The sequence below is a fragment of the Prinia subflava genome, chromosome 6, assembly GCF_021018805.1.
Source record: "Prinia subflava isolate CZ2003 ecotype Zambia chromosome 6, Cam_Psub_1.2, whole genome shotgun sequence".
Lineage (NCBI taxonomy): Eukaryota > Metazoa > Chordata > Aves > Passeriformes > Cisticolidae > Prinia > Prinia subflava.
In genome coordinates, this window is record NC_086252.1 from 6,813,634 (window position 1) to 6,836,500 (window position 22,867).

A 22,867-nucleotide genomic window follows, 5' to 3' on the forward strand; every position below is an offset into this window, starting at 1 on the left:
TTTCAAACTGGTTTTAATTCAGGCAGAGAACGATGGGATTTTGCAACCTGTGGTTCCCTGAAGTCCTGTAAGGCCTGGAGGGCAATGGTGATAAATAAGTGCTCTGAACAGGGCTTTGGAGCATCAATCCAGCTGGTGCTGTCTGCCTGGGATTTTTAGGAATGTGTTCGCCTCTGGAAGCAGCAGGACCCCTTCTGTTCTGCAGACCATGGGAATCTCAGCTGAATGGGAAACTTTGGGGTCACCATCCCTGGAAGTGTTAAAAAATGCGTGGCACTTAGGGACGTGTTTTAGTGCTGGGTTAGGGTTTGGAGCTGGGTCTCAGAGGGCTTTTCCAACATAAATTATTCTGTGGCTCTGTGCCTTTCTCCTGCCCATCCAGGCCGTGGCTGGTGGCTCAGTGACCACCAAACTGGAGATGAGCTGTTGCCATCTGAGCCTCGGATCCAGCAGAGGAGGGACATAAAAGAGTGGAAGATGTGAGAGCAGCTCTCCTTGCTTTGTGTCTGTGGGGGCACCAAGAGCCCTCTGAGGTTTAAACTCTGCCATGACGTTGGCTTAGGGAGGACTCGGGGTCCGTGGGCATTTCTGCAGGCTTGGCCGAGTTTGCTCCTCTGTTTATCCAGTGCTGCTGATTAAATCCTGAGCTACATTTTTGCCATTCTCCAGCTGTTTTTCTTGTTGAGGATCCTCTTCTTTCTGCTCTGCCCCTGATTTAAACACAAAGAATTGTTGTATTCAGCAATTAAATCCTGCTCTTGCTTCCAAGAAACATGAGTTTGCATCCTCAGGTAACTTGACATTGGCAACCTGATGCTGATCTTAATGTTGCTCACAGCCTGGAGTGCCAAATGTCTGTCAGTAAATTGTTCATGGGACTAAATTAACTTTTTGCCTGAACTATAAAGCTCTGGGTTTTCCCAGCATTTACTCATGGATGTTTAAATACATACTTTGCATTTTGTTTTGCTTAGGATTTACACTGAAGTAAAAATGCAAGTAGCATGTTCTTTATAATAGGGAAAAAAGGTGATTTATTTCTGATTACTGATGCTGATTAATCTGATTTGATTGTCTGGCAGTGGTCAGTAAATCAGTGCTTTTTCTACCTGTAGCTGGGCTTGGTTGTCACACCTTCTCCGTTATCCCCACTCAGGAGAAAAAAAGAGGGAGAAAACCCTCAAGCCAAAACACTTTATTTTTATTCTTGGAGTTTAGGCTTTAGCCTGACAGAGTAGTGAGAAGAGTGAATGTTGTCTTCTTCAGCTCTTCAAGCCCCTGTCCAAGAAACACTTCCCAAGAGTCAGGACTTGTCAAGGAAGGAGGCTGGATACCCAGCATGGTTCAGCTCAGACATTTGACATTTGACAGATACAGCTCTTAGAAGTCTGCAAAATGTATTCTCTCCTCTGGTTTTATATTAGAACCATTATTTTGAATCATTACATAAAAACATTTTGTAAAAATGTAAGGTATAATATTGAAGATGATCACACCTCTGGAGAAGGGGAATTCTTCATTAGGGACGCTGTCCTGTAATTTCATTTGTATTTAGAAGAGTGTAAGTTTTAAAGGTTTTCACTTTGCATGTTTGCAGTTTAAGGTTGCTTTAATCTGAAATTTTTGCAGTAATTGCAAGGGATTAAATATATGAGCTGGATTCACACAATATCCTGCAGGAGGTTATGGACTTTGAAAATAAAATCGTGTTTGCAGAGAACATTATAAATTGAGAGACACACTTTAAAGTAAACATAGAGGAAAGACATAACACTGCAAGAGCAGAATGTGACATTTTATAAACTCTTTGATTCGAGTAGTGTGGCTTACAAATTTCATAAGCCCAGTGCATTCTGTACTTAAGGAGTTGATAAGGAAAACTTACAGAGGGAAAGAAATAAGCTTCCCAAATCAGGGAGCTTTTATTTTTTTATTAATTTTTTTATCTTCATTTAAATAAGCTAAGTTTATCTAATAATGTAAATTCTAAATTTATTTAAAGTTTTGTAAAGGTTTAAAAGCAAAGCTGAGAAAGCAAAGTGTTCATGTATAGCTCCCATGGGAGCAATTCCTGATTTGAGAATTTCTTCTTTGGACATCCACACTCTAGAAGTTCCAACAGATGCTTGTAATAATTACATTTTGGTTTAATGTATGGCCAGGGGTGCTGTGCTTTGTTTTGTAGGGTCTGGAGGAAGAGTCTGCAGGAAACACACTCAGGGCTTTTATTCCTGCTCGGGTTTAATGAAGTTTCTGTTTAATTTAGAGCAGGGCAGGTGCCTCCTGAAGCGTGGCTGCTGCCGGGCTGGGTTTCTCCCCAGCCCAGCTCACGGGCCGTGGGTTTTTAGGGCTGGTGTGTATTCCTTACCCATGGAATCCAACACTTCAAAGCTGCCTCACAGCACACACATCTCTGGGAGTGAAAGGAGCCTCTGTGCCGGGCCCTGGCCACAACCTGGGGGTTGTTGGAGCTCCGAGCCCCGGCCTTCCCTTCCTGCAGGTGGGAGAGCTTCCCCTTTCAAGTGCCCGCGCCCCTCATTTGTCACAGTTGATCTCATCCCTTCATGCAGCCGTGGCTGTGCCACCCACGGGCCGGGAGGAGCATCCAGGGCTCTGGGGCTTCTCTGGTGAAGGGCCCCGACTTATTTATCCGAGAGCTAGAAAGAGGGCTTGATTAAACTCGAAAATTAAAAAAAAAAAAAAGTTTGTCGATGGCATTTACACCACCTGACACCTCTGAGAGACAGAGCTTTGTGTTTTAAGAGCTTTGCTTTTCAGCTCTGGGTCTCTGCGATAGGAAAATGTTTGATTTTGCCTTTGATTAAGAGCAGTCTTGGTGTTGCTGCCATTATTTCTCTTCCTTTCTGACACCGCCGCTCATGGCATACATTACCAGGAAAGCTTGAGCTTTTTCCTTAGTCTAGCATGATGCAATTAACAGCTAATTTGCTGTACAGCAATTATTCAGCTTTAATTGGAAAATGTTAATAGCGAAAGTCTCTTGATTTTTTTTTCCCCCCTCCAAAACACTGATATTAGGGCTTGTCACTGAAGTCTCGTGGACTGACAGTGGAGAGTTTCCTAACCTCTTCTCAATTACCACAGAGTGGGTTTGAAGCTTGAAGTTATCCACAGGTTATACAGACGGAAGGTTAAAGTACAGGAGTAGAGACGAGACATCTTTCTGGCTCTGAGCATCTCTTTGAAGAGAGTCAGTTCTTCCTCTCTGTCTTACTTTGCCTATCTTGAAACACAAGGTAAATATTTTAGTAGGAAGTGATTCACTAAGCCATGGATTCATTATTTCCCAAGTGATGGTGACCTGCAGGCTGTATTTCAAAGCAAAATGTTGTTAAATGAGGATTTTTTTATGCAGTAAGACAGTGCTGATGGTTAGATCAGGGCGGAGCTCTGCCCCCCTCTGTGTAATTAAGGTGAATTTATTATTCATCTCATTTTGATCCAAAATAGAATTTATCACACACTTGTACATACCTGACTGTGGTGGAGCTTGTTCACCCAAAGTGTGTTCTTTCAGTGTGCTCCACATGTCTGTTTGTTCCCATGTCACCATTCCTGGTGGATTTGCTACGTGCAGGGTCCTGCAGTTGGCAGCTGTTCTTGAGGTGCCTGATGATCTGCCTGGCTTCAGAAGGGGGAGATAGGAACCAAACACAGTGTGAATCATGGAATCACAGAATGGTTTGGGTTGGAAGGGCCTTAAATAACATCCTGTTCCAACTTCCCAACTGGACCAGGCTGCTCCGAGCCCCATCCAAGCTGGTCCTGACAGACCAACCTGTGACCTGGAATTGAACCAGGAGGTTCTGCCCTGAGGTGTGTCTTCAAAAGGACCGTCCATCTCCTTTCTCCCTCATGGGGAGGGAATAAATTCCCCGAAGTGAACAAGTTACCTGCAGTGAATCCCCATAATTCCTGCTTTTTGTGCTGGTTTTCACCTCTCACAGTTGATGGCCAGGGGAAGCAGTGGCGCCCACAGCATCGCACACCCAGTTTATAACGATGCAGGGTGACACCACGTAAGGCTCCCAGGGCTCCCAGTGAAAACGTTCTGCCAGAAGAATTAGGGATGTTCCCTGGACATCTCGACTGTAGGTCTGCTCAGCAGGAGCCAGGAAGTTAGGTTGCCTTGGGATGTGGTAGCATCCTGCAGCATCCCAGACTAGCATCTCTTTCCTGGTTTGTTGTCCTTATGTGTTCAAACAACTTGTCAGGCTTGATCTTTCCACAGGGCATGTTCACATCCAGAGCAGGGATGCGTCTGTGGAACAGGGGATGAGATAAATTAACAAACCCTGCTCACTCAGGAAAGAGTTTATATCATCCCTGCCCCTGACCTAAACGTGCTGCAGGCAAGACGTGTGGAGGAAGATTAGGATCTCATCCCCAGTTCACATTCTGAGGTTGCTGGTCCTCTAAAGCACAGTCTTTGCTTTGCTTGTCACCATCCTGGCAGCCCAGGAGAGAGTGATGTAGGAACAGTTGTGTTCTCCCCTTGTGGGAGCTGGTGAATTCCTCCTGGAAACAAGGAGCTCCCTTTGGAAGGGAGCTTCTTTTCTTCCTGGCCATCCTTCAGGTTCCGGGGAGCAGGATGCTGTTTTGCCAGCACTGTAATGTGTTGCTCCTCAGGAGGGAAAAGGTCCTTTTGTGGGGTTTTTAAAGCTCTATTGTTGCATTTCTGCTCTCATGCTTCCTTTATGATGGCCCAACATTGTGCTTTGGTAGGGAATTAGCTAGAGGTAACTTGTCTTCCCTTTAGATAAGGGAGATGATAATGAAGGTCTTTCCAAAATTACTGAAGCCTTCCAATATCTGTGCCTGAGCATCTTGAGACTAATTTTCTCTCCCGTGGCTATGGACGATGTCCCTCCCTTGTCACAAAGTGGAAGGGACACTCATGCCCTGAGGTCTGATCACTTGAGATGCTGCCACACAGCAAGAGCCAGACCCTCCAGAAGCTGGGGGATCCCTCTTTTGCTGTCTAGAAGGAAGCTTTGTTTTCCTTATTTCATTGAAATTGCTCCTAGAGGAAAGGAGTCCTTCAGTGGGGCTTCCTGACGAGGACAGGACAGCTTTGAGGTTTGCAGGCTCTGGGCACAAGGCTGCAAAAATGGGAGATGCAGGGAAGGAAAGGGGAAGGAAGACTCCTGAGGCTCTTTGATGTCCATCCCCCAGTTCTGCTCAGAGCTCCCTTTAATTTTCTTCAGTGCAGCAGGTTAATTTAAGCCCTCCATAGCCTGAGTAGCAGAACTTGGCTCAGTGATGACCACATGCACCTAATTCCTCCCAAAGGTCTGAGCTCTCTCTACTTGACAAATATTTGCCTTTTTTTTTTTCATCCTGGAGGCTGTAATCTCGTGCCACCCCTTCTCCTCCACTCCCAAGTGTTTATTACATCCACAGACTTGTGCCAAGCTGCAGTTCTGGCAGAATTTTAATGTCAGCCCTGTCCATCTGTGCCTGACTTCAGCTTTCCGCAGTCACTGTGCGACTGCAGCATCCCTTTAACTCCGGTCTGAGGCAGAGGAGGAAGATAAAGAACTTGATAGAACATTTACGGTAATAGCTGTAAAGGGAAGCTGGAGAGCAGTGGATTTCACAGCCAGAAAAATCTCAGCTCGGGGAAATGGGTCTGAAATACAAACTACAGATAGTTACAGTCTCTTGCTTCCCCTGTTTAAATAAAAGGATTGCTTTTCTCACCTTTATTTAAAACACATGTGTGGAAGATGAAAGTGTCCAGCTATTTTTTTATTATTCAGTCCACCAGCTACCGACATCTTTGCCTTATTTCATTTCAGCACTAATGGCATAGTGAAAGTTCTGAAACACCCTCTTTGGATTCAGCCTTCCTTGGGTCGCAGCAAAGATTCCTGCTGCAGGCAGAGCTGTTGCTGTTGTTTTCGTCATCAGCGCTTTCTTTCTCCTCTTGAACCTGGTGCTATTAATTGTGTTGCTGCTTCTGCTCTTTAATTGATCCCATTCACCGCTCCCGCTTTTGTAACGTCTGACTTCTTGTCACTTCGGCAAATCAAAAACCCAAATTAATCAATCTCCAGCCACTTGAGAATAAGGCCGTGTTGGGGAGCTGGGCTTGACAAAAAAGTCTAATTTCACTTTGAAAGCCTGTTGGAAAATTTTAACAAGAAGATGCAAGAAAAATGTAAACCAGATCAAGCTCGACTTTGGTCTGTGGAGAATAGCGTCACCTGTTGAGTTTGTTTCAAGTTTTTGTAAATAGGTGATTTGACAAAAATATGAAATAAATCAAAAGGCACGAAGATAGAAGGGGTCAGAATATCCTTGGTTCCGCTGCAGATGGTTACACAGGAGAGAGAGTTGTGTGTGTGAGAGAGAGAATAGGAACCGTGGGCCAACGATGAAGCTCCGCTCTTGGACTTTTGTGTCCCAGCCTTTGTGCTGTGCTATTCCCGTACCTCACATGTTGCCTCTTTTCCTGCTTTTCCAGCCCCCAGCTCCTTTTCCCTGGCCTGGGGTGCTCGTGCTGGCTTGTTGTCCCTCATTTCCTTGGCCTCCTTGGTTCCTGTGCTGGCATCTCCTGCACCTCTGCTCTGACGGGAGCTGCAGGTGCCGAAGGAGTTGTATCTCGGATAGATTTGGTGCGGGGGCTGAGGAACTCAGCATGCAGGGTAGTTGTTTTTCTGTTCTAGGGGCACCAGGAAGCACAGACTGGGTTTGGATTGAGTTTCAGACAGCTCAAGTTTGGGAGTGTTCACCTGGAAAAGAGAAGGCTCTGGGGACACCTCAGAGCCCCTTCCAGGGCCTCAAGGGGCTCCAGGAGAGCTGGAGAGGGACTTGGAACATGGGATTAAGGGACAGGACACAGGGAATGGCTTCCCACTGCCAGAGAGCAGGAATGGATGGGATGTTGGGCAGGAATTGTTCCCTGGGAGGGTGGGGAGGCCCTGGCACAGGGTGCCCAGAGCAGCTGTGGCTGCCCCTGGATCCCTGGAAGTGTCCAAGGCCAGGTTGAATGAGGCTCGGAGCAGCCTGGGACAGTGGCAGGTGTCCCTGCCCATGGCAGGGCTGGGATGGGATGATCTGTTGGGTCACTTCCAGTCCTGTGATTCAGTGATGATTCTGTTAATTTTCTACCCTTTTCAAATCCAGGAGGACACTCACAAAGTTCTTCAGGGGCACAAATGGAGTTCTCTTTGAGATCCGTTTGCTGAGCACACCCAGCTTCCAAATAACAAAATATTTTAAAAGATAGGAAATTGGGAATTAGATGGAAAGTTACCTTTTACAAGATATGTGTAACATTGGGAGAGGATATCAAATCGTTTCAAGCAGCAAATAAAGCCCAGTACAACAGCACAGCTCTTGAGACTCTTCTGAGGACTGGTTTTTATTTAATGTTCTGTCTCTTGACTCTGGGTTGTAGTTGTAGACAAAGCGTTTCTTCTGTTCCACCCCTCCTTTCTTCTACCACAGTTTGTCATACTTGAAAGGAATTTCTCTCATGACCATAATTGCAAAATGGATCTCGGAGAGAGGCACTTGCTTCGTGCAGTAAAAGCTGCATTGGCTTTTTTGTTTTGTTTGGTAAATTCTCAGAAATGAGGGTTGGACTTGCACAAGCAGAACAGTCTCTCTCCTAATCCATGTGTTCTGCACCTGTAGAGAAAACTCCCCATGTGAAGAGCAGAGGAGTGGGGTTTTTATGTCCCATCTCTTCATAACTCGAGGGGTGTTTGGTCACCAAGTGTCACTTGTTGCTTTTGGCCGTCGAGTGAGATACTGCACGTGCTTATACAGGGCTGCCAGCGACCCTGGAAGTGTCCAAGGCCAGGCTGGACATGGCTTGGAGCAACCTGGGATAGGGGAAGGTGTCCCATGGCAGGATTTGGGGTTTAAGGTCCCTTCCAAACCAAGTGATTCTGCACTGTGGCTGTGTCAGCTCTCCCTTCCAGCTGAAGGAGTTCATGATGGCACTGGGGAGGGATGGAGGGCAGGCAGGAAGGCTCCTGGCTGCTGGCACAGAGCATGGGCATCTCTGGCTCGCTCTTGGAGGCTGGAGGCAGCAGCAGGTGTGGGCTGAAACACGAGGACGCTCCATTCTGGGGGAGAAGACATTTTCAGCAGCGTTTAGCTGCACATCACTTCAGAACAGTTGCAAAAACGAGGCTGTGCCGGTCAGGACAACCCCAGCTACGTGGCAAGGGGAGAGTTTTGTCCTCAGTGTCGTGTAATGGAGCTCTGCACCCTGCAAATGATGACCATCATCAAGGGAAGCTGTGCCCGTACAGTCCATCAAGAGCCGCAGAGCTAATGATGGGCTGGGCAGATAATCGGGGGAGAGTTAATTGTAAGGTTCGATATGGCATCTTGTCAGCAGAGATAAGTTGTCACGTTTTCCACTTGAGCTGAAACTAAATGATTGTAAAATAAGTTATGAGTGTCCTTGGGCCTGTCTGCCAGAATGATGGCTAAGAATACATTCCTGGCCCATCAGTCTCAAGCAGCCCGCTTGATATTTATGCGAACTGAATGTTATTTTATTCCCCCTCTAGTCATGCTTGTCAGCTTCCCGAGTGAAAAGTGAAACTGCTGCTTTGACTCATACTTCAAGTATTGAAGCTCGGAGAGGCTGCAGATTGTTATTATTATTACCAGTATTATATATTTTTTCGGGTGTGTGTTGAACATTGATGCCCGATTGGGAAGAACTAATGGCTGACATTGAGCGTGCGGGATGGCTGGAAAACAGCCCATCCCAGCCCAGTGGAACGCGGCTTATGAGTTCCAGTGCCTCTGTCAAAGCTGGTTGAGATGGGGAGTAATGAGGCGCTTGCTTTTTTAATTTGCCGTGCCTTTTTTTTTCTTTTTCTTTTTTTTTCTTTTTTTTTTCTTTTTCTTTTTTTTTCTTTTTTTTTTTCTTCTTTCTTTCTTTTTTATTATATATTTAAAAGTGCCGGCAGTGGTCGTCTGTTCTCAGGCGTGGTAATTGATACCAAATAAAATGCATTATTTGTATTCAGTCAGGAGGACGAAATTGCATTCAGCGGGCTGAAGCCTGAACTCATTTACAGTTTCCCGAAGCCCGGGCTTTCAGGAGCCCTCTTTTCAATTTGAAGAATACCTTGTCAGGCAAGAGAAGGAGTGGGAAATGGGAGAGCACAGCGTGGAAGCCCAGCGCCTTTTGATTGCTCATATTTTAAACCAGGGGAATGTTAAATAACTCCCATCTTCAAAGGGTGGGCTCGGAAACCGGGAATCCGGGGCAGGAACGCACCGGCGACATCAGCTCGGCTCCGTTTATGAGGGATCAACCTTTCCCTGCTGGTTGAGGGGGAGGGAGAGCTCCAGGCTCCCACTTGAGAGCAGTTTGACCCAAGGACAGCAGGTTATTACCTGGAAGGGGCTGTGGATGACGGGGATTTACCACGGGAGGTTAATTCTTCAGCTCTCCGACGCCAGGCATCAACCCCGTACGTCCCTCATTTTTCAGAGCTCTCGAGCAGGTTTTGTTGGGGGGATTTACGGCCTGGAAATTAGACAGAGCTGCCACTAGTGTGTGGATCTACCCTGATGGTTTTTAACAGGATGTATTCTGTGGTGTTGCCTCAGGATTGGGGGGTTTTTTCACCTTTTGATGAGTGCAAGGCATGGTAGTTGATGCTGCAGGTGCAGGAGGTGATGGACTCGAATGGGTTTAAGTATTCTAAAATGAAAGCTGGGAATGAGGAGAGGAAAGTGAAGCATTTTGAATCATATAGTCCAGGAAAGGTTTGGGTTGGAAGGAACATTAAAGATCACCTTGTCCTAACACCTCAGAGGGGGACACTTTCCGCTATCCCAGCCTGGCCTTGGACACTTCCAGGGATCCAGGGACAGCCACAGCTTCTCTAGGCAACCTGGGTTTTTTCCTTGTTTTTGAGTGTCACCATTGAAAATCTCCAGAGTCAAGCTGGATGTCAGTATTTGGGCAGGCAGCAACCCCACTGCATCTGTGCTCATGCCTTTGTGTTTCTGGCACCCTCTTCTGCATCTTCCTTCCGTGTCATGGATCCAAAGCGATCCGTGTCCCCTCGGCTGAGAGAATCCCCACGGGGATTTTCACCTGGGTTTGCCTCTCTCCTCTCCTGGAGAGACAGCAGAGTCTGCCAGGAGAGTCACCGGCACCAGTCACAGGTCAAATCCTTAAAATCTCCTACACTGATGCAGAGCAAATACATTGCCATGATTCTCTTTTAAGGTTGAATTCTTGGGAACTGGTTTCAAGCTAGCAGATGTAGGGAAAAGAACAGAAATCCTTAATATAAAGATTAATGTTTGGTTTGGTCTCTCTTGCCAGGCAATTAGCTACATAATTTATCCCCCACTAATAACTTAGAGCACAACTGTGCTTAGGGGGTAATTAGGAAATAAACTTTATTAGGAGGAAAAAGAAACCAAAATAAGTTGGATTTTGTCAAACAGGCAGTTCTGTGGGAATTTAACTATGCAAAAAAAATCAAAATCTATTTTTTTAATAATCTCTGGCTTGAAATTTTCCTGACATATTAAGTTAAATGCACTCCTGTTACTACACTTAAGCTTTATAACAAGAGCTTTTATTCTTTTCCCTGTGTCTGCTATCCTAAAACCAATCATCAAGTATCTAACCCCAAAAGGCAATCATGGGAATGTATTTGCTGAATATCTGTCTAGGAGATTTTAAGGATATGGCACATAAATGCAGTCCTGATACCTCACTAAGGTGCAATATGGTATTTAAGTGAGGTTCTGGAAATGGCTTCACTTTCCATAATAGCAAGCGCTTTCCTTTAAGTGTAGGTTTTATGTGGAATTTTATAATTAAAAGCCAAACCAAGCCAGTAATTAAACAAAAGTCATATTACCAACCTTGGGGGGAAATCCTGTATTAAGGTTACTTGAGTATTTACTATGTGGAGGGACCCAGTTCTTAAAATTGTTGGAGTTAATAAAGCAGGAAGCTGAACAGAGGACTGTGGGATTATTTCTTTTCCTTGGGAGCAGGGAGGAAGTGACCCTTTATCACACAATTATTACCTGTGCCAGGTGTACATTACTTACTTTATTTTCCCGCCTTTATTGCCATCACCACCTTCTCAGTGTGTGCCTGTCCGATATTAATGACAGCAGAGAGCATCCAGAGGATGCAGAGATATCTCTGTTGATGTATTAAAATCTCCAAGAGTTAAACAAATGAATTTGAGGCAAGGGAAGATCTTCGGAGGAAGAAGCAAGTGGAAGCAGTAAAGTGCTTTCCCATTGCTTTTGTGCATTCCAGCTGGCTTGCTCCTAAAATTGACACCGAGTCCTGTTAGTCTAACAGGACTTGAACCAGCACTTCAGCCAAGTTGGGGATTTTTTTGTGCCTTTTTGAAAAGAATCATGGATATTGTTTGGAGAATCTCCTGAACGAGCTCAAGAATGCGTCTGTGAACAGCCAGGGGCTGGAGCTTGGATTCTGGCAATCAGCTCACTTCAATCATTTTGATTTTGCTCCCCTTTTCTTTCCCCTCACCCCACTGCAGACACCGGCCTGGGAGATTCAGTGTGTTCCAGCCCCAGCATCTCCAGCACCACCAGCCCCAAACTGGACCCCCCTCCTTCCCCCCACGCCAACAGAAAGAAGCACCGCCGGAAGAAAAGCACAAGCAACTTCAAAGCTGATGGGATCTCGGGCACGGCTGAAGGTAGGTTTCAAAAAATAATTCAAGCCTGGATTTTGAAAATGCCATTCCAAAGAGTGTTGTTAGCTCAGCTACAGCCTTGGCTCTGAATGCACAAGGGAAAGGGAATTGTGAGAAATTAAAGACTGAGCTTGTAAGGATGGAGCTGAACCATCTGAGGCATCACAGTGGTGAATTCAGCTGCCTGAAATGTGTTTAGAACCCTTTTTTCTTTTTTTTTTTTTAATAAATCAGAGTCCCCAAGTTAATATGGAGCATCATTAGGTGTTGAGGTAAGGAAGAGGCACACTTGGAAGGTTAACAAGGAGGAGAAATTCAGGTTCACTCCGTAGCCCACAGATCACGTCAGAACTTGCGTATTTTTTTCAGTATTATTAAATCTTGTGTTATCACATCTCCTTAGGCACATCCTGAGCTCTAGAATGGCCAACACTTCTGATGCCTCTCATTGTTTGAATATTCAGCTGCTCGTGGAAAGCTTGTGTTATTTGAGGATAAAAGGGAAAAGGGGAGAGTTTAAATGTTTGGGTTCTTTTTTTTATGAGCCAGAAAGCAAAAGCCAAAAAGAACTTCTTTTTCTCCCTTAGTTTAGCTTACTATTTCCACACTGCTGTAGCTGTTCAATGCCCTTCTGAAGGGGTAACAATGTGTACAGGAGCCAGATATGATATAAAACATGCTTGCAGCTTTAGAAAAGAAGAAAAGAAACATGCTAGGATTCAACCAAAAGAGCTCCAGAAAAAAAAAGATGAACAAGGGTGGTTGGAGGGCTCAGAAACTGGGGAGTCAACACATAAGGAGAGATGAAAAAGGGAGACAATGGAATAACATTGTGGGAAAAGGGGAGTGTTGAGTAAGAAAAAGATGTGGTTGTAAGCATGGGAGAGTGAAAACAGCTAATTCAGTATCAAAGAATGTTGGAACAAGTTCTGAAAAAAAGGATGACAATTGCAGACAGCTGAAGAGACATTAAAAATAGATGTGATAATAGTATACAACTGAGAAGGGGCATGTTAACTACTACTTAGTCATCCTTATTTTCCATTTATTTAATTTCTCAATTGCACTTCTATCACATCCGGAATTTATTTCCCCAGCTATCTATACAAATCCTTTTTTAAAAAGCCATCAGCTTTTTTTTCATAACAGCTCCTGTTGTGTTCTCTTTCCAGTCATTTAACTATCTTTGCTGTTAGTTTCCCCCTAGTTTATGGCCCGAAGCCAAATTTTAGTTCAGCCTTTTATTTTTAATTTGTCCTTTTTTTTTTCTTTTAAAGCCCTTTTACACCACTTATTTTCATACCTCAATGGCAAATTACAGAGGGGATTTTTCAGAGCATTCACCATTGGCCCAAGAATATTTTGTTGAAGTCAATATGAATCAGGACCAGCTGGATATCGAGAGCCTTTGAAAAATCTCTTTCTGAGCAGTTAATAGGTGTATGTTTTCTTTCTCCTGGGGAGATTATTTTCACAAGGCACTGGAGCTGGAGCTTGTGTGGTCCTGGGCTGCAGGCAGAGAGCAGTGGGGGATTTGCAGTTGGGTCTCTTGTCCCTGATGTCCCTGTTCTGATTGCAGAGTCCATCCTTCATCCTCCTCTGTTTTCTCTTCCTTTTCTCTGCATCTTCCAGCATCACGCCGTGTTACCTGAAATCCTCTTGCATTATCTCAACAAAATTGTCCCCTCTCATAGAAATGGGATCAATGTGCTTCCAGAAAAGCAAGACATTGCTGGCAAGCAGCAACTCAGTAACACACAGGGAGTGTTACTTCCCTTAAGGGGAATTATTTAAGCTGGAAAAGCCCTCTGAGATCATCGAGTCCAACCATTCCCCCAGCACTGCCAAGCCCACCACTAATCCGTGTCCCCAAGTGCCACATCCACACATCTTCTAAATCCCTCCTGGGATGGGGACTCCAGCACTGCCCTGGGCAGCTGTGCCAGGGCTGGACAACCCTTTCTGTGAAGAAATTTTCCCCTCTATCCAACCTGAGCCTCCCCTGGCCCAGCCTGAGGCCGTTCCCTCTCTTCCTGTCCCTGTTCCCTGGGAGCAGAGCCCAACCCCCTTGGCTGTCCCCTCCTGTCAGGAGTTGTGCAGAGCCACAAAATCCCCCCTGAGCCTCCTTTTCTCCAGGCTGAGCCCCTTTCCCTCAGCCTGGGGCTCCAGCCCCTTCCCCAGCTCCATTCCCTCCTCTGAACACACTTCAACAGTGCCAACACCTCCTTTTACAGTGTTTATACCTCTGCAGGAGCCCATCAGCTTCCTCTGGCCTGCCTCTTCCCACGTGTCTTCTGAGCTGAGCACGCTGTTCTGTTTGGGACTTGCCAGTTGTGTCTCAGGAGGGATCAGTGGTTGGTAAATCCTTTAATTTTACCATCCCTCTGTTCAAGCACAGCCCTGCTATTGAAAAGCAGCGGTTTGGCCACAGGAGCAGAGTCAGGAGTTTCCACACAGGGCTCTGGGCATCCCAGAGCTCTGGGCATCCTTCAGCAGACAGCTAATCTCGCTGGTCCTTGAATCCTTGGCGGGGCTGGGAGGGGATGGCTGACAGCGAGGACAGGCAGCCTCGTCTGTCAGCGGGAGCTGAAGGAGAAGGCAATGAGGCGTGCTTGAGCTCCCTGTCCTTTTAGGAGAAGGGCGTCTCACAAAGAGTAATAGTGGCTGTAGAGTCCCGGTAAGGACGTCCTAGCAAGGCTCAGGAAGGCTGGGGAGGCTGCTCTTCCCAAATCCTGGCAGCCTGTGCATTTTCTGGTACTTGTGTTGGTGCAAGGCAGAATCACCGCATGGCTGAGGTTGGAAAAGGCCTGGAAGAGCCTCAAGTCCAGTTGGGTTCAGGCTGTTCTGGGTGTTTTCTCCAAGCACTTGAATGTCACAGGAGTTGGATCTCAGGGAAAGGTTCCTCCCCCAGAGGGTGCTGGGGCGTTGAAGAGGCTCCCCAGGGAATGGGCACAGCCCTGAGGCTGCCAGAGCTCCAGGAGCATTTAACAATGCTCTCAGGGATGCACAGGGTGGGATTGGATTGTTGGGGTGTCTGTGCAGGGCCAGAGGTTGGATTAGTGATCCTTGTGGGTCCTTTGCAACTCTGGATATCCCGTGATTCTATGATTTCCACATCTGTCTTGCACTTCATAGCAGTTTTCAGTTCCAGTGATTTCCTTGTTCTCCAGTGCTTGGCTACAAATCTGTCCAGTGACCTAAAAGATTTCCTTGGGGATTTTTCTTCCCCCACCATAATGTAGATTTGCACCTCAGTGGATTACTGCACTTTCGAAGACCACAAATCCAAATTAGGCCATCAAAGAAGGTGTTCTGGGAGATGGAAACCCTTTGATCCAAGTGTTTGAGATGCAGCAGGTGACTTGCTGCAAATGGGCTCCAGGAGCCTGTGGTGATAACTGTGGGAGCACCATGTCTTCCTTCCTTCCTTCTGGAAGTCCTGGGCTCCGTGTGCAGAGGAGGAGGAGGAGGATCCTCCTGCAGTCGCTTTTCTCAGGCAGGTACAATGGATCAGAGTTACACAGTGTGGTTAATTCTAGATTTTGTGTCGCCTTCCTTTGGCTCCAGGCACGTTTCAAGTGTCAGCTTTCAAACAGGAATTCTGGGTTCCTTCATTTTCGTCTGCACCAAAGCTGAGGTGTTCAATGAGGTTTAAATCTGGTCTTCAGCAAACTCGAGCATTTTTACTGCACTTTGCAGGGCTTTTTTTCCCTCCTTGAACGTGCCTGCTTTGATCATTGACCTCTGCCCAAGTATTCAGATATCACGATGATGGACACTGAGCTCAGGGTGGTTCACCAATTCCAGGGACTGATGCTCATCCCTTTTATGCCCTTCCATAAAGGTCATGCTGATTCTTCTCTCTCCACACTATCTGCACGTGCACAGCCCTCTCTTTCGGGGATGGATTCTTTCATCTCACTTGGTTTATCTTTCTGCAGCTTTTCTGAGACAATGCTCACAGCAACAAAAATGCTAAAGCACCTGCGCTGCACTTGGATGAAAATTAAAATTCAGTTCCTATTTCAGAAAATCAGATTCTTGTGAATTTTTCTCTTTCCAGCGCCGTGAAACCCAGGGAGAAGTTTTTCAGTTCTCCCTGCAGAACTTGTCACTGAAAAAAATCCCTGGGTGTTTTTGAGGGTAGCAGCAGGAATGCTTACATTAGGCAAGGTGCCAGCAACCAGCAGTTTTTTTCCCACCATGCTGCCTGAAGTTGCTCGGAGCAGGATTAGGCAGAGCTGTGTTTCAAAGACGAATGCTGCTCAGAGCCTCATCTGTTTGGGTCCCCTTGTGCTGCTGCACTTCCTGCAACAGCCAGGGATAATAGGAAGGCTTTTCAGCTGGAAAACAAGCAGAAAAATTAAATAGCTTTCTTGGAAATATTCTTCACAGAAAGATCTTTCCCAGTGTTTATTTTTCTTAGTCTTGTTAGTTTTAAAGCTTTCATGTCTGTGCCAGCTTGAGCCTGCCTCCCGTCCATCCATCACCGGGATTTTAGGAAAGCCCCAGGCTGCCTTGCAGCATTGGGAACATCCCTGCTCTCCGAGTATTTCCTGAACAGGAGATCTGCCAGTGGGGCCAGCACACCCACATCCCAGTGGGATGGGAACATCCACTCCTTCCCTTGGGAGAACCATAGGATCTGGAATGGGCTGGGTTGGAAGGGACCTCAAAGCTCCATCCACTGCACCCCCCACCATGGGCAGGGACACCTTCCACTGCCCCAGGCTGCTCCAAGCCCTGTCCAACCTGCTCTTGGACTCTTCAGGGATCCAGGGGCAGCCACAGCTGCTCTGGGCACCCTGTGCCACGGCTGACCACCCTCCCAGGGAAGAGGATTCACCTCCTGTCTCAGCATCCTGGACCAAACTCTCCCCAGCTCTGCGTCCCTGCGCGCAGGCGGAGCTGGGAAGCAGCGCCCGAGGAGCAGGACGTGTCATCAGCAACTTCAGGCAGACTTTCCAAACTCTCTGAAAGCCATGTTCTTCTTCATCATTTGTTTCTAAAGAAGTTTTGAAGGACAAAGAAGGACCTTTTATGTTTCTTCTCAGAACTGTTTTCTTAACACAAAGGTATTTGTTCTCTGCCCCTTGTGCAGTAATTGCTTTTCCTGGTGCTTCGCTGCTCTGTGCAGTCCAGACCCAACTTCAGGTTTACACTTTCTGGCTTTTAGCTAAAGAATAAACCCCACTTTACTGAGAAATCCTTTTTTTTTTCCCTGGGGTAAACGGGTGAAGGTATTTTAAAAACCTTTGTATTTTAAAAACGTGTTTTGTGTCACTGAATGTTGAAAATGAGACCTAGTTAAGTGGGAAATTAAAATATATTTGTTTGTTTTCTGTGGATGGAAGAACAAGGTTTAGTGAGACTTCTCATTTGTTCTTTCAGCAATAAGCAAAACCATCAGTGCTTTCAGCTGGTGTCTCCCTGTGTCCCTTTCAGCCACGCCACAAGCAGAATGACAAGGTGCATTACAGAAATGCAGTTCTCTGTATAACACCTGAAATTTTGCTATTTTAAGTGAATAAATCAGAAGTATTACAGAGGGTCACTGAAATGCATGGAAAACCTGTGGGAATTTCCCCTGCAGCCTCCCACCCTAAGCTTTTCTGGGCATCCTGGTGCTTTCCCTGCTGGCATCATACCCTGAGGTGATTTAAACGTTCTTGGCACCACACCGTGGTGTCCTCCACACAATTTTAACATTAATTTCCTTGGGTGCAGAGTTTAGGAAGTGTGGTGGCCACACTGAAGTAAAAAAATTCTATTTCTCTAAGCATTAAAAAAAAAAAAAAGTAGTCATTTAGGATTTTTGAAAGTTTAGTGGAAACAACTCGAGCAAAAGTGGGAGAGCAGTTTTTCCTTTGACAGATGGACTTGACATTGTTAATGCAAATAGTTACTTATCGTACACTGAATTAAGCACCGTGATGAAGGAGGGTATTTTTACTTGCCGCTCTTAGATATATATTTAATTTTTTCTTTTTTTTTGCTTTTTATGATCTGGAAGAAACCTTCTGACATTGTCAGAGGACAGCATGTTCACAAACCTTTCCAGCACAAAAAGCCACAGTGTTGTCACTGCCTTTTCTCTGAAATGTAATATCTTGACCTGCAGCTGCAGCAAGGGCAAAACCACTCACCTATTAAAGAGTCTGTAACCTTTGGAATCAAATCCATTGGATGTCGAGGTCCTTGGATGGATTGTGTTGCTTGAAGTGATGCCCAGAACTAAGCTGCTATCAAAACTTCTTCAAGGAAAAGCTGTTTGGAGTCCATCAGAGGATAATTAAGTGTACAGCAAGCAGGTGTTGCCCGTGCAGGAACACCACAGAAGTTACTCCTGGTGATCTTGCCATCCTGATTATTTTAGCTGGTCCCTGTAAATCAGCTATCAATAATTACAGCCTGCTGTGTAATGGTATTGGGGTACAGCAACACACAAAGGCTGAGGATGAATCAGGAGGGCAAAACAGTATTTCCTTAATAATTCCCTGCTTGCCTTTTTTTTGTTGTGGTTTTTTTTCAGTTATATTCTCCTTAAAATGATAAGAGGTATCTTAAGCTTTCCCCCTCTAAAAATAAATGCATAGGTACAAAATTTAAAATCCTAAATGCAGACCCAAATCACACAGAAGGAGGAGTATGTTCCCATCCTGTCGTGCAGTATTTCTGTGCATCTTCTGATAAAGGGTTTAGTGACAGCAGGTTTGCTTCTATTTCTGGTCTCTTTAAGTGCCTGAAGTTTTAGGAAATAAATGTTCATAGTTTTAAAAAATGGTCAGGGCTTAAAGAGAGAGGGATCCAAAAGTGGCGTTTTGACTGCAATGCTGAATGAAGAAAAGAAGCATTTATTTGGAACTGGAAGGGTTGGGAGGATAAGCAGATTACTGGGAAGGTTGGGGGCTTTCAAATAGGTTTGTAATCCATTTAGGGTTACTGCTGAATTCTCTTCGTCTACGATTTCTTGGTTGTCATGTCATTTTCGTGGTCTTCCTGTACATAAAACATTTCAGGAATTGCAGCAAATAACATTTTGCTGAATTTCATACTGAACAAAAAAACCCCCCTCACTTCCTAAACCTGGAGTTTAGTGAGTTTGCTTTCAGTGAGATTTTAGGAATGTGTTCAGTTAAGTATTTGCATCCTTGGTTTGTAGATTATCTCAGAAGAGTTGTAAGCCTCCCCTGACCAACTATTCTCTGCTTTAGCTGCTTTTTAGGAAACCATTTCTTTAAATACCTCCCAAAACAAAGCAGGTCTTGGGGTTTAGTTGACATTAAAAATGAGCAAAATCCCGAGCTGAGTTCTTCCTGCCTGCAACTTTAAAAAGAAAACCCAGCAGTGAGTGCCCATATCTGTTGTCAGTAATGCCAGATGCTTATTTGAGCACGTGTGAGTTTATCACCTCTCCCTGTCAAAACACTCCTGGGCTCTAATTCCACTCGTCAGCCGTGACTTCATCCACAGGAAGCTCAGTCCTGGCAGAGGGCTGTGCACCCGGGAAGCAGGAGGGCAGAAATTAATAAAACCAGCCCGAATCTTCAGAGCCCGGCTTTCAACCAAGGCAGAAAGGTCACTTGTTGGAATCCCCGGGCCTCGGCTGCCACAGCCTCCCTGACATGAAAGGCTTGCTGCTGAAAGACACTTATGTTGATGCTGAGGAGTGAAAGACAAGGGAGGTGAAGCTCATCTATTGTTTTAACCTACTTCATTGCAGGCTAAACAAGTTGAAAGATTCCTGCTTCCCCTCAGAAGCCGGGGTCGGGAGAGGCGGCCGGTTCCGCCTACCTGGTTGAAAGGAAAAGTGTCGCAGTGGTGGTCAGCAGGAAAAGGGGATTCTGGAAAGGATGAGGCCTGGGATCAATTGGTGGTGGTTGCACACACTGGCACATCTGCAGAGTGAGAGAATGACAGCACTTTATTTTATTTTCTGCGTTCACCTAAAAATTAGTCCCACTTTGAGCACTGTGGCAGCAGAAGGGCTTGCTGTGTATCCGGGACCACGCTGGGCTTTGGCCTGATTTTTTGGGGGAAGGAAGAAGTTTTGAGTAGCTTTGTAACTGAAAGAAAACAAGTGACACCTTAGCATTTCACTGGCTTTGGATAATCAGTGTCCTCAGCAATGTGATGTCAGCTTGACACAGAGACCTTGGTTACAAAAATGGTTCCTGATGTCCACAAGGTGATGTTTGCAAGGTAGCAGTGACTGTTTGTAAAATGCTAATCCTGTCGAGAAGTTGGTCATTCTGTTCCTTAAATAAGAATGTTTTACAAGTGCCTTCCAGTTTTTCTGGAATCTAGGGTAATTTCAATTTGTTTATGAACCTAGATACCTAAATTAAAATATCATAAAATTAGGTGATTATGTATTATAAAGCTATAGCCAATGAAAAGGCTAAAATCAGGTAACTGTGCTCAGTGTAACTTTGTCCTCCTGTTCACCAAATAACCGATCTCTCGAGGCAGTGTCACAATTTCAATAAACAGGGTATTTTGGTGTAGAAGGGAGGTTTAGTGTTTGAAGGATGTCTGTGCACTTGGTCTCGTCAGCTCGATGGAACTGAGCTACCAGTGGGAAACAGCTTCCTTTGAAGAGTGGAAATCCTAAATAATTCCCTTCAGAAGCCCTGGCTGGGGGGGTTTGCCATGGATAGCTCAGTCCTGGAATTCAAGGGAGATTGTGTCAGGTCTGATGTGCCCAAGGCTTATTAAACATATCAGCTCTTGGCTGATTGGAGCTCATAATCAAGAGGTACACACGGAACCATAACAGATGGTCACTTCCTTTTTAGTTGCAAACCCCCACATTTCAGTCAGTTATGGATTTAGTAACAACTTGTAGATCAGGAAATATTTGTGCCCCTTATTGTTTTGATTCTTTGTCAAAGTGTTTGTGTCCTCTTTTAAAAAACATGTCCAAAACTGAGGAGAGTGGTGATAAATATAAAGTTTTACTAAATACATGGCTGAAGATGCATATATTGGCTGCAGACTGAAACAGTAAGTTCAGGTCAGATATTGGGGAGGAATTTTCCCCTCTGAGAGTGGGGAGGCCCTGGCACAGGGAGCCCAGAGCAGCTGTGGCTGCCCCTGGATCCCTGGAACTGTCCAAGGCCAGGGTGGATGGAACTTGGAGCAGCCTGGGACAGTGGAAGGTGTCCCTGCCCATGGCAGAGGGTGGCACTGGATGGGCTTTGAGGTCCCTTCCAACCCAAACCATTCTGGGATTCTGTGGAAATTTAAGTCTTTTCATGCAATGATGGTGTTCAAAGGGTGGGTTTGAGGAGCAGTCTCCCAGTGGAATGTGTTTGAAAGGGAACAAATCCGTGAGGATGGGGTTCTCCATAGGGAACACCAAGTGGAGAATGCTCTGGTCCAGGATTTAATCTTCTGGAGATGGTGGGAGGTGCCAGGTCTGGAGGAGGTGATGGAGGTGCTGTAGGGGGGGAGTTGCTGGACGTGTGGGCAAGGTGGGCTTTCCCTTCCCCTTAAGCAATTGTCCTGTCACGGGAGCTTTCTCCAGTTAGAAACCACAGCTGGAGCCATTCCAGTTCCCATGCTTTGTGTGTTGATTCATCCTGTAACAGCAATGCTGAGCCCTTTATTTCCAGCTCCTGGCCAGTCAGTCATTTCAAACCCATGTTGTTTTGTCACATTTTAAGCCTTAAATCAGCTGAAGTTCCTGCTGTAGATCCACGTGCCCTGTGTGAGGTTTCAGTGCTGAGTTTGCTGTTATGTTTATTTTATACCCTGCGCTTTAATCTCCTGTTTTCTGTCCCTCCACCTTTCTCTTTACAGACCAGTTACTTGTGATAGATGTTATGCATCATATGTGGTGTGTAACTCCAGGAAGCAGTAGGTAAAAAGGGAAACTTGAACAGGCCTCATCATTGACATTTTCCACCAGTTCTCCCCCCGACTCTAAAAAAGAAAAAAAAAATTAATAAAGGTTTCTTTTGTGAGCGTGAGCTGGAGAAAATTGGCCATTTGTCTGTGAGGTAATAGGCTTTGGGATAATATGAAAATCTATCAAATGATTAAATTCAATGACATTAAATCACAATTCATGAAAGGAGAATACTGCACAGTTTAATTCTATTTAATTTTTGAGGGGGGAAAAGAAAAAGCCCTTAAAAAAAATTGTTTGAGTTTCTCTTAAGCTGATTTCTCTGTGCTCTTTCTTAAAAGTGCCTTTCTAGTTGCCACACAGTGATGTGATCATTATCTGTCACCTCGTCGCCTTGCTGCCTCAACACGCAGTAAAATACAAAAAAAAAAAAAAGAGGGAGAGGGAGAGAGGGGAAAAAAAAAAAAAAAAAAAAAAAAGAGAAGACCAGAGGAGCTTGTGAAGTATGACTTCCTATCCCAAGACTCATTGCCTGCGATTCGTAGCGCTTGACAGTAATGATCTTATTACAGTACTCTGGACCTTGAAGAGATTTCATGAGGAGAGCGGGAGGACGAGGCTCCGTGTAATCAAGTGGCGCTGAATATTCCACGCGGTTTTGATCACACACTGATTGGGCACAGTTTTAGCCCATCTTCCAGTCAATTATGCATGGCCCTCGTGCTCCTGTGATAGTCAGAAACATTGATGGCTGTTGTCTGGGGGTGGGGGGAGGCTGGCAGCCAGCCAGGGGTTTGAAGTGCAGTCATTCCGGGAGAAGTGCTTTTTAGTTGGAATTGATTACCTTTCTTTAGGTTTTTGCTTAATGGCAAAACTGTATTGGAGAGGGCTTCAGGTGAAAAATGGCCGTATTAGCCATTTAGAGTAGCTGAACTCCTAGTCAATTTTTCGCTTTCCCCTGTTTCCATCTAATTTATATTTAATGATGTACCGTTTGATAATATTTAAGATATTTCATTTCCAGTTGCTGCTGAGCACACATGTTGAGCACATGTTAAATGACAGCAGATCAGCGTTCAGGTTTTAGGAATTAATCCAGTTTAACCTCCAGGCTGCCAGAACACGTCTATTTTGGCACCTGTGCCAGGAAACATCGGGATTGTCTGCAAGAGGTACGAAGCTGGCGTTCCCAAGCAGAGCCAGGGCTGTTTTTATCCCATAATGAGGATAAATCCGTGTGCTTTACAAGAGGCAAAGGGTCGGTGGCCAGGTCCTTCATTTAGATTCTCGTGTCTCAGAGGCTGATTAG

At 45.4% G+C, this 22,867-nt stretch overlaps 1 protein-coding gene across 6 annotated transcripts in view; it reads left to right on the plus strand.

The window, feature by feature from the left end:
• Positions 1 to 22,867, plus strand: part of AGAP1 (ArfGAP with GTPase domain, ankyrin repeat and PH domain 1) — a 309,343-nt gene that overhangs the window by 214,967 nt on the left and 71,509 nt on the right. For all 6 annotated transcript variants that reach the window (XM_063400012.1, XM_063400015.1, XM_063400014.1 and 3 more), the window contains one exon: positions 11,547 to 11,708. In XM_063400012.1, coding sequence (XP_063256082.1) covers positions 11,547 to 11,708 — 162 coding nt within the window. The remainder of the gene's footprint in view (positions 1 to 11,546; positions 11,709 to 22,867) is intronic.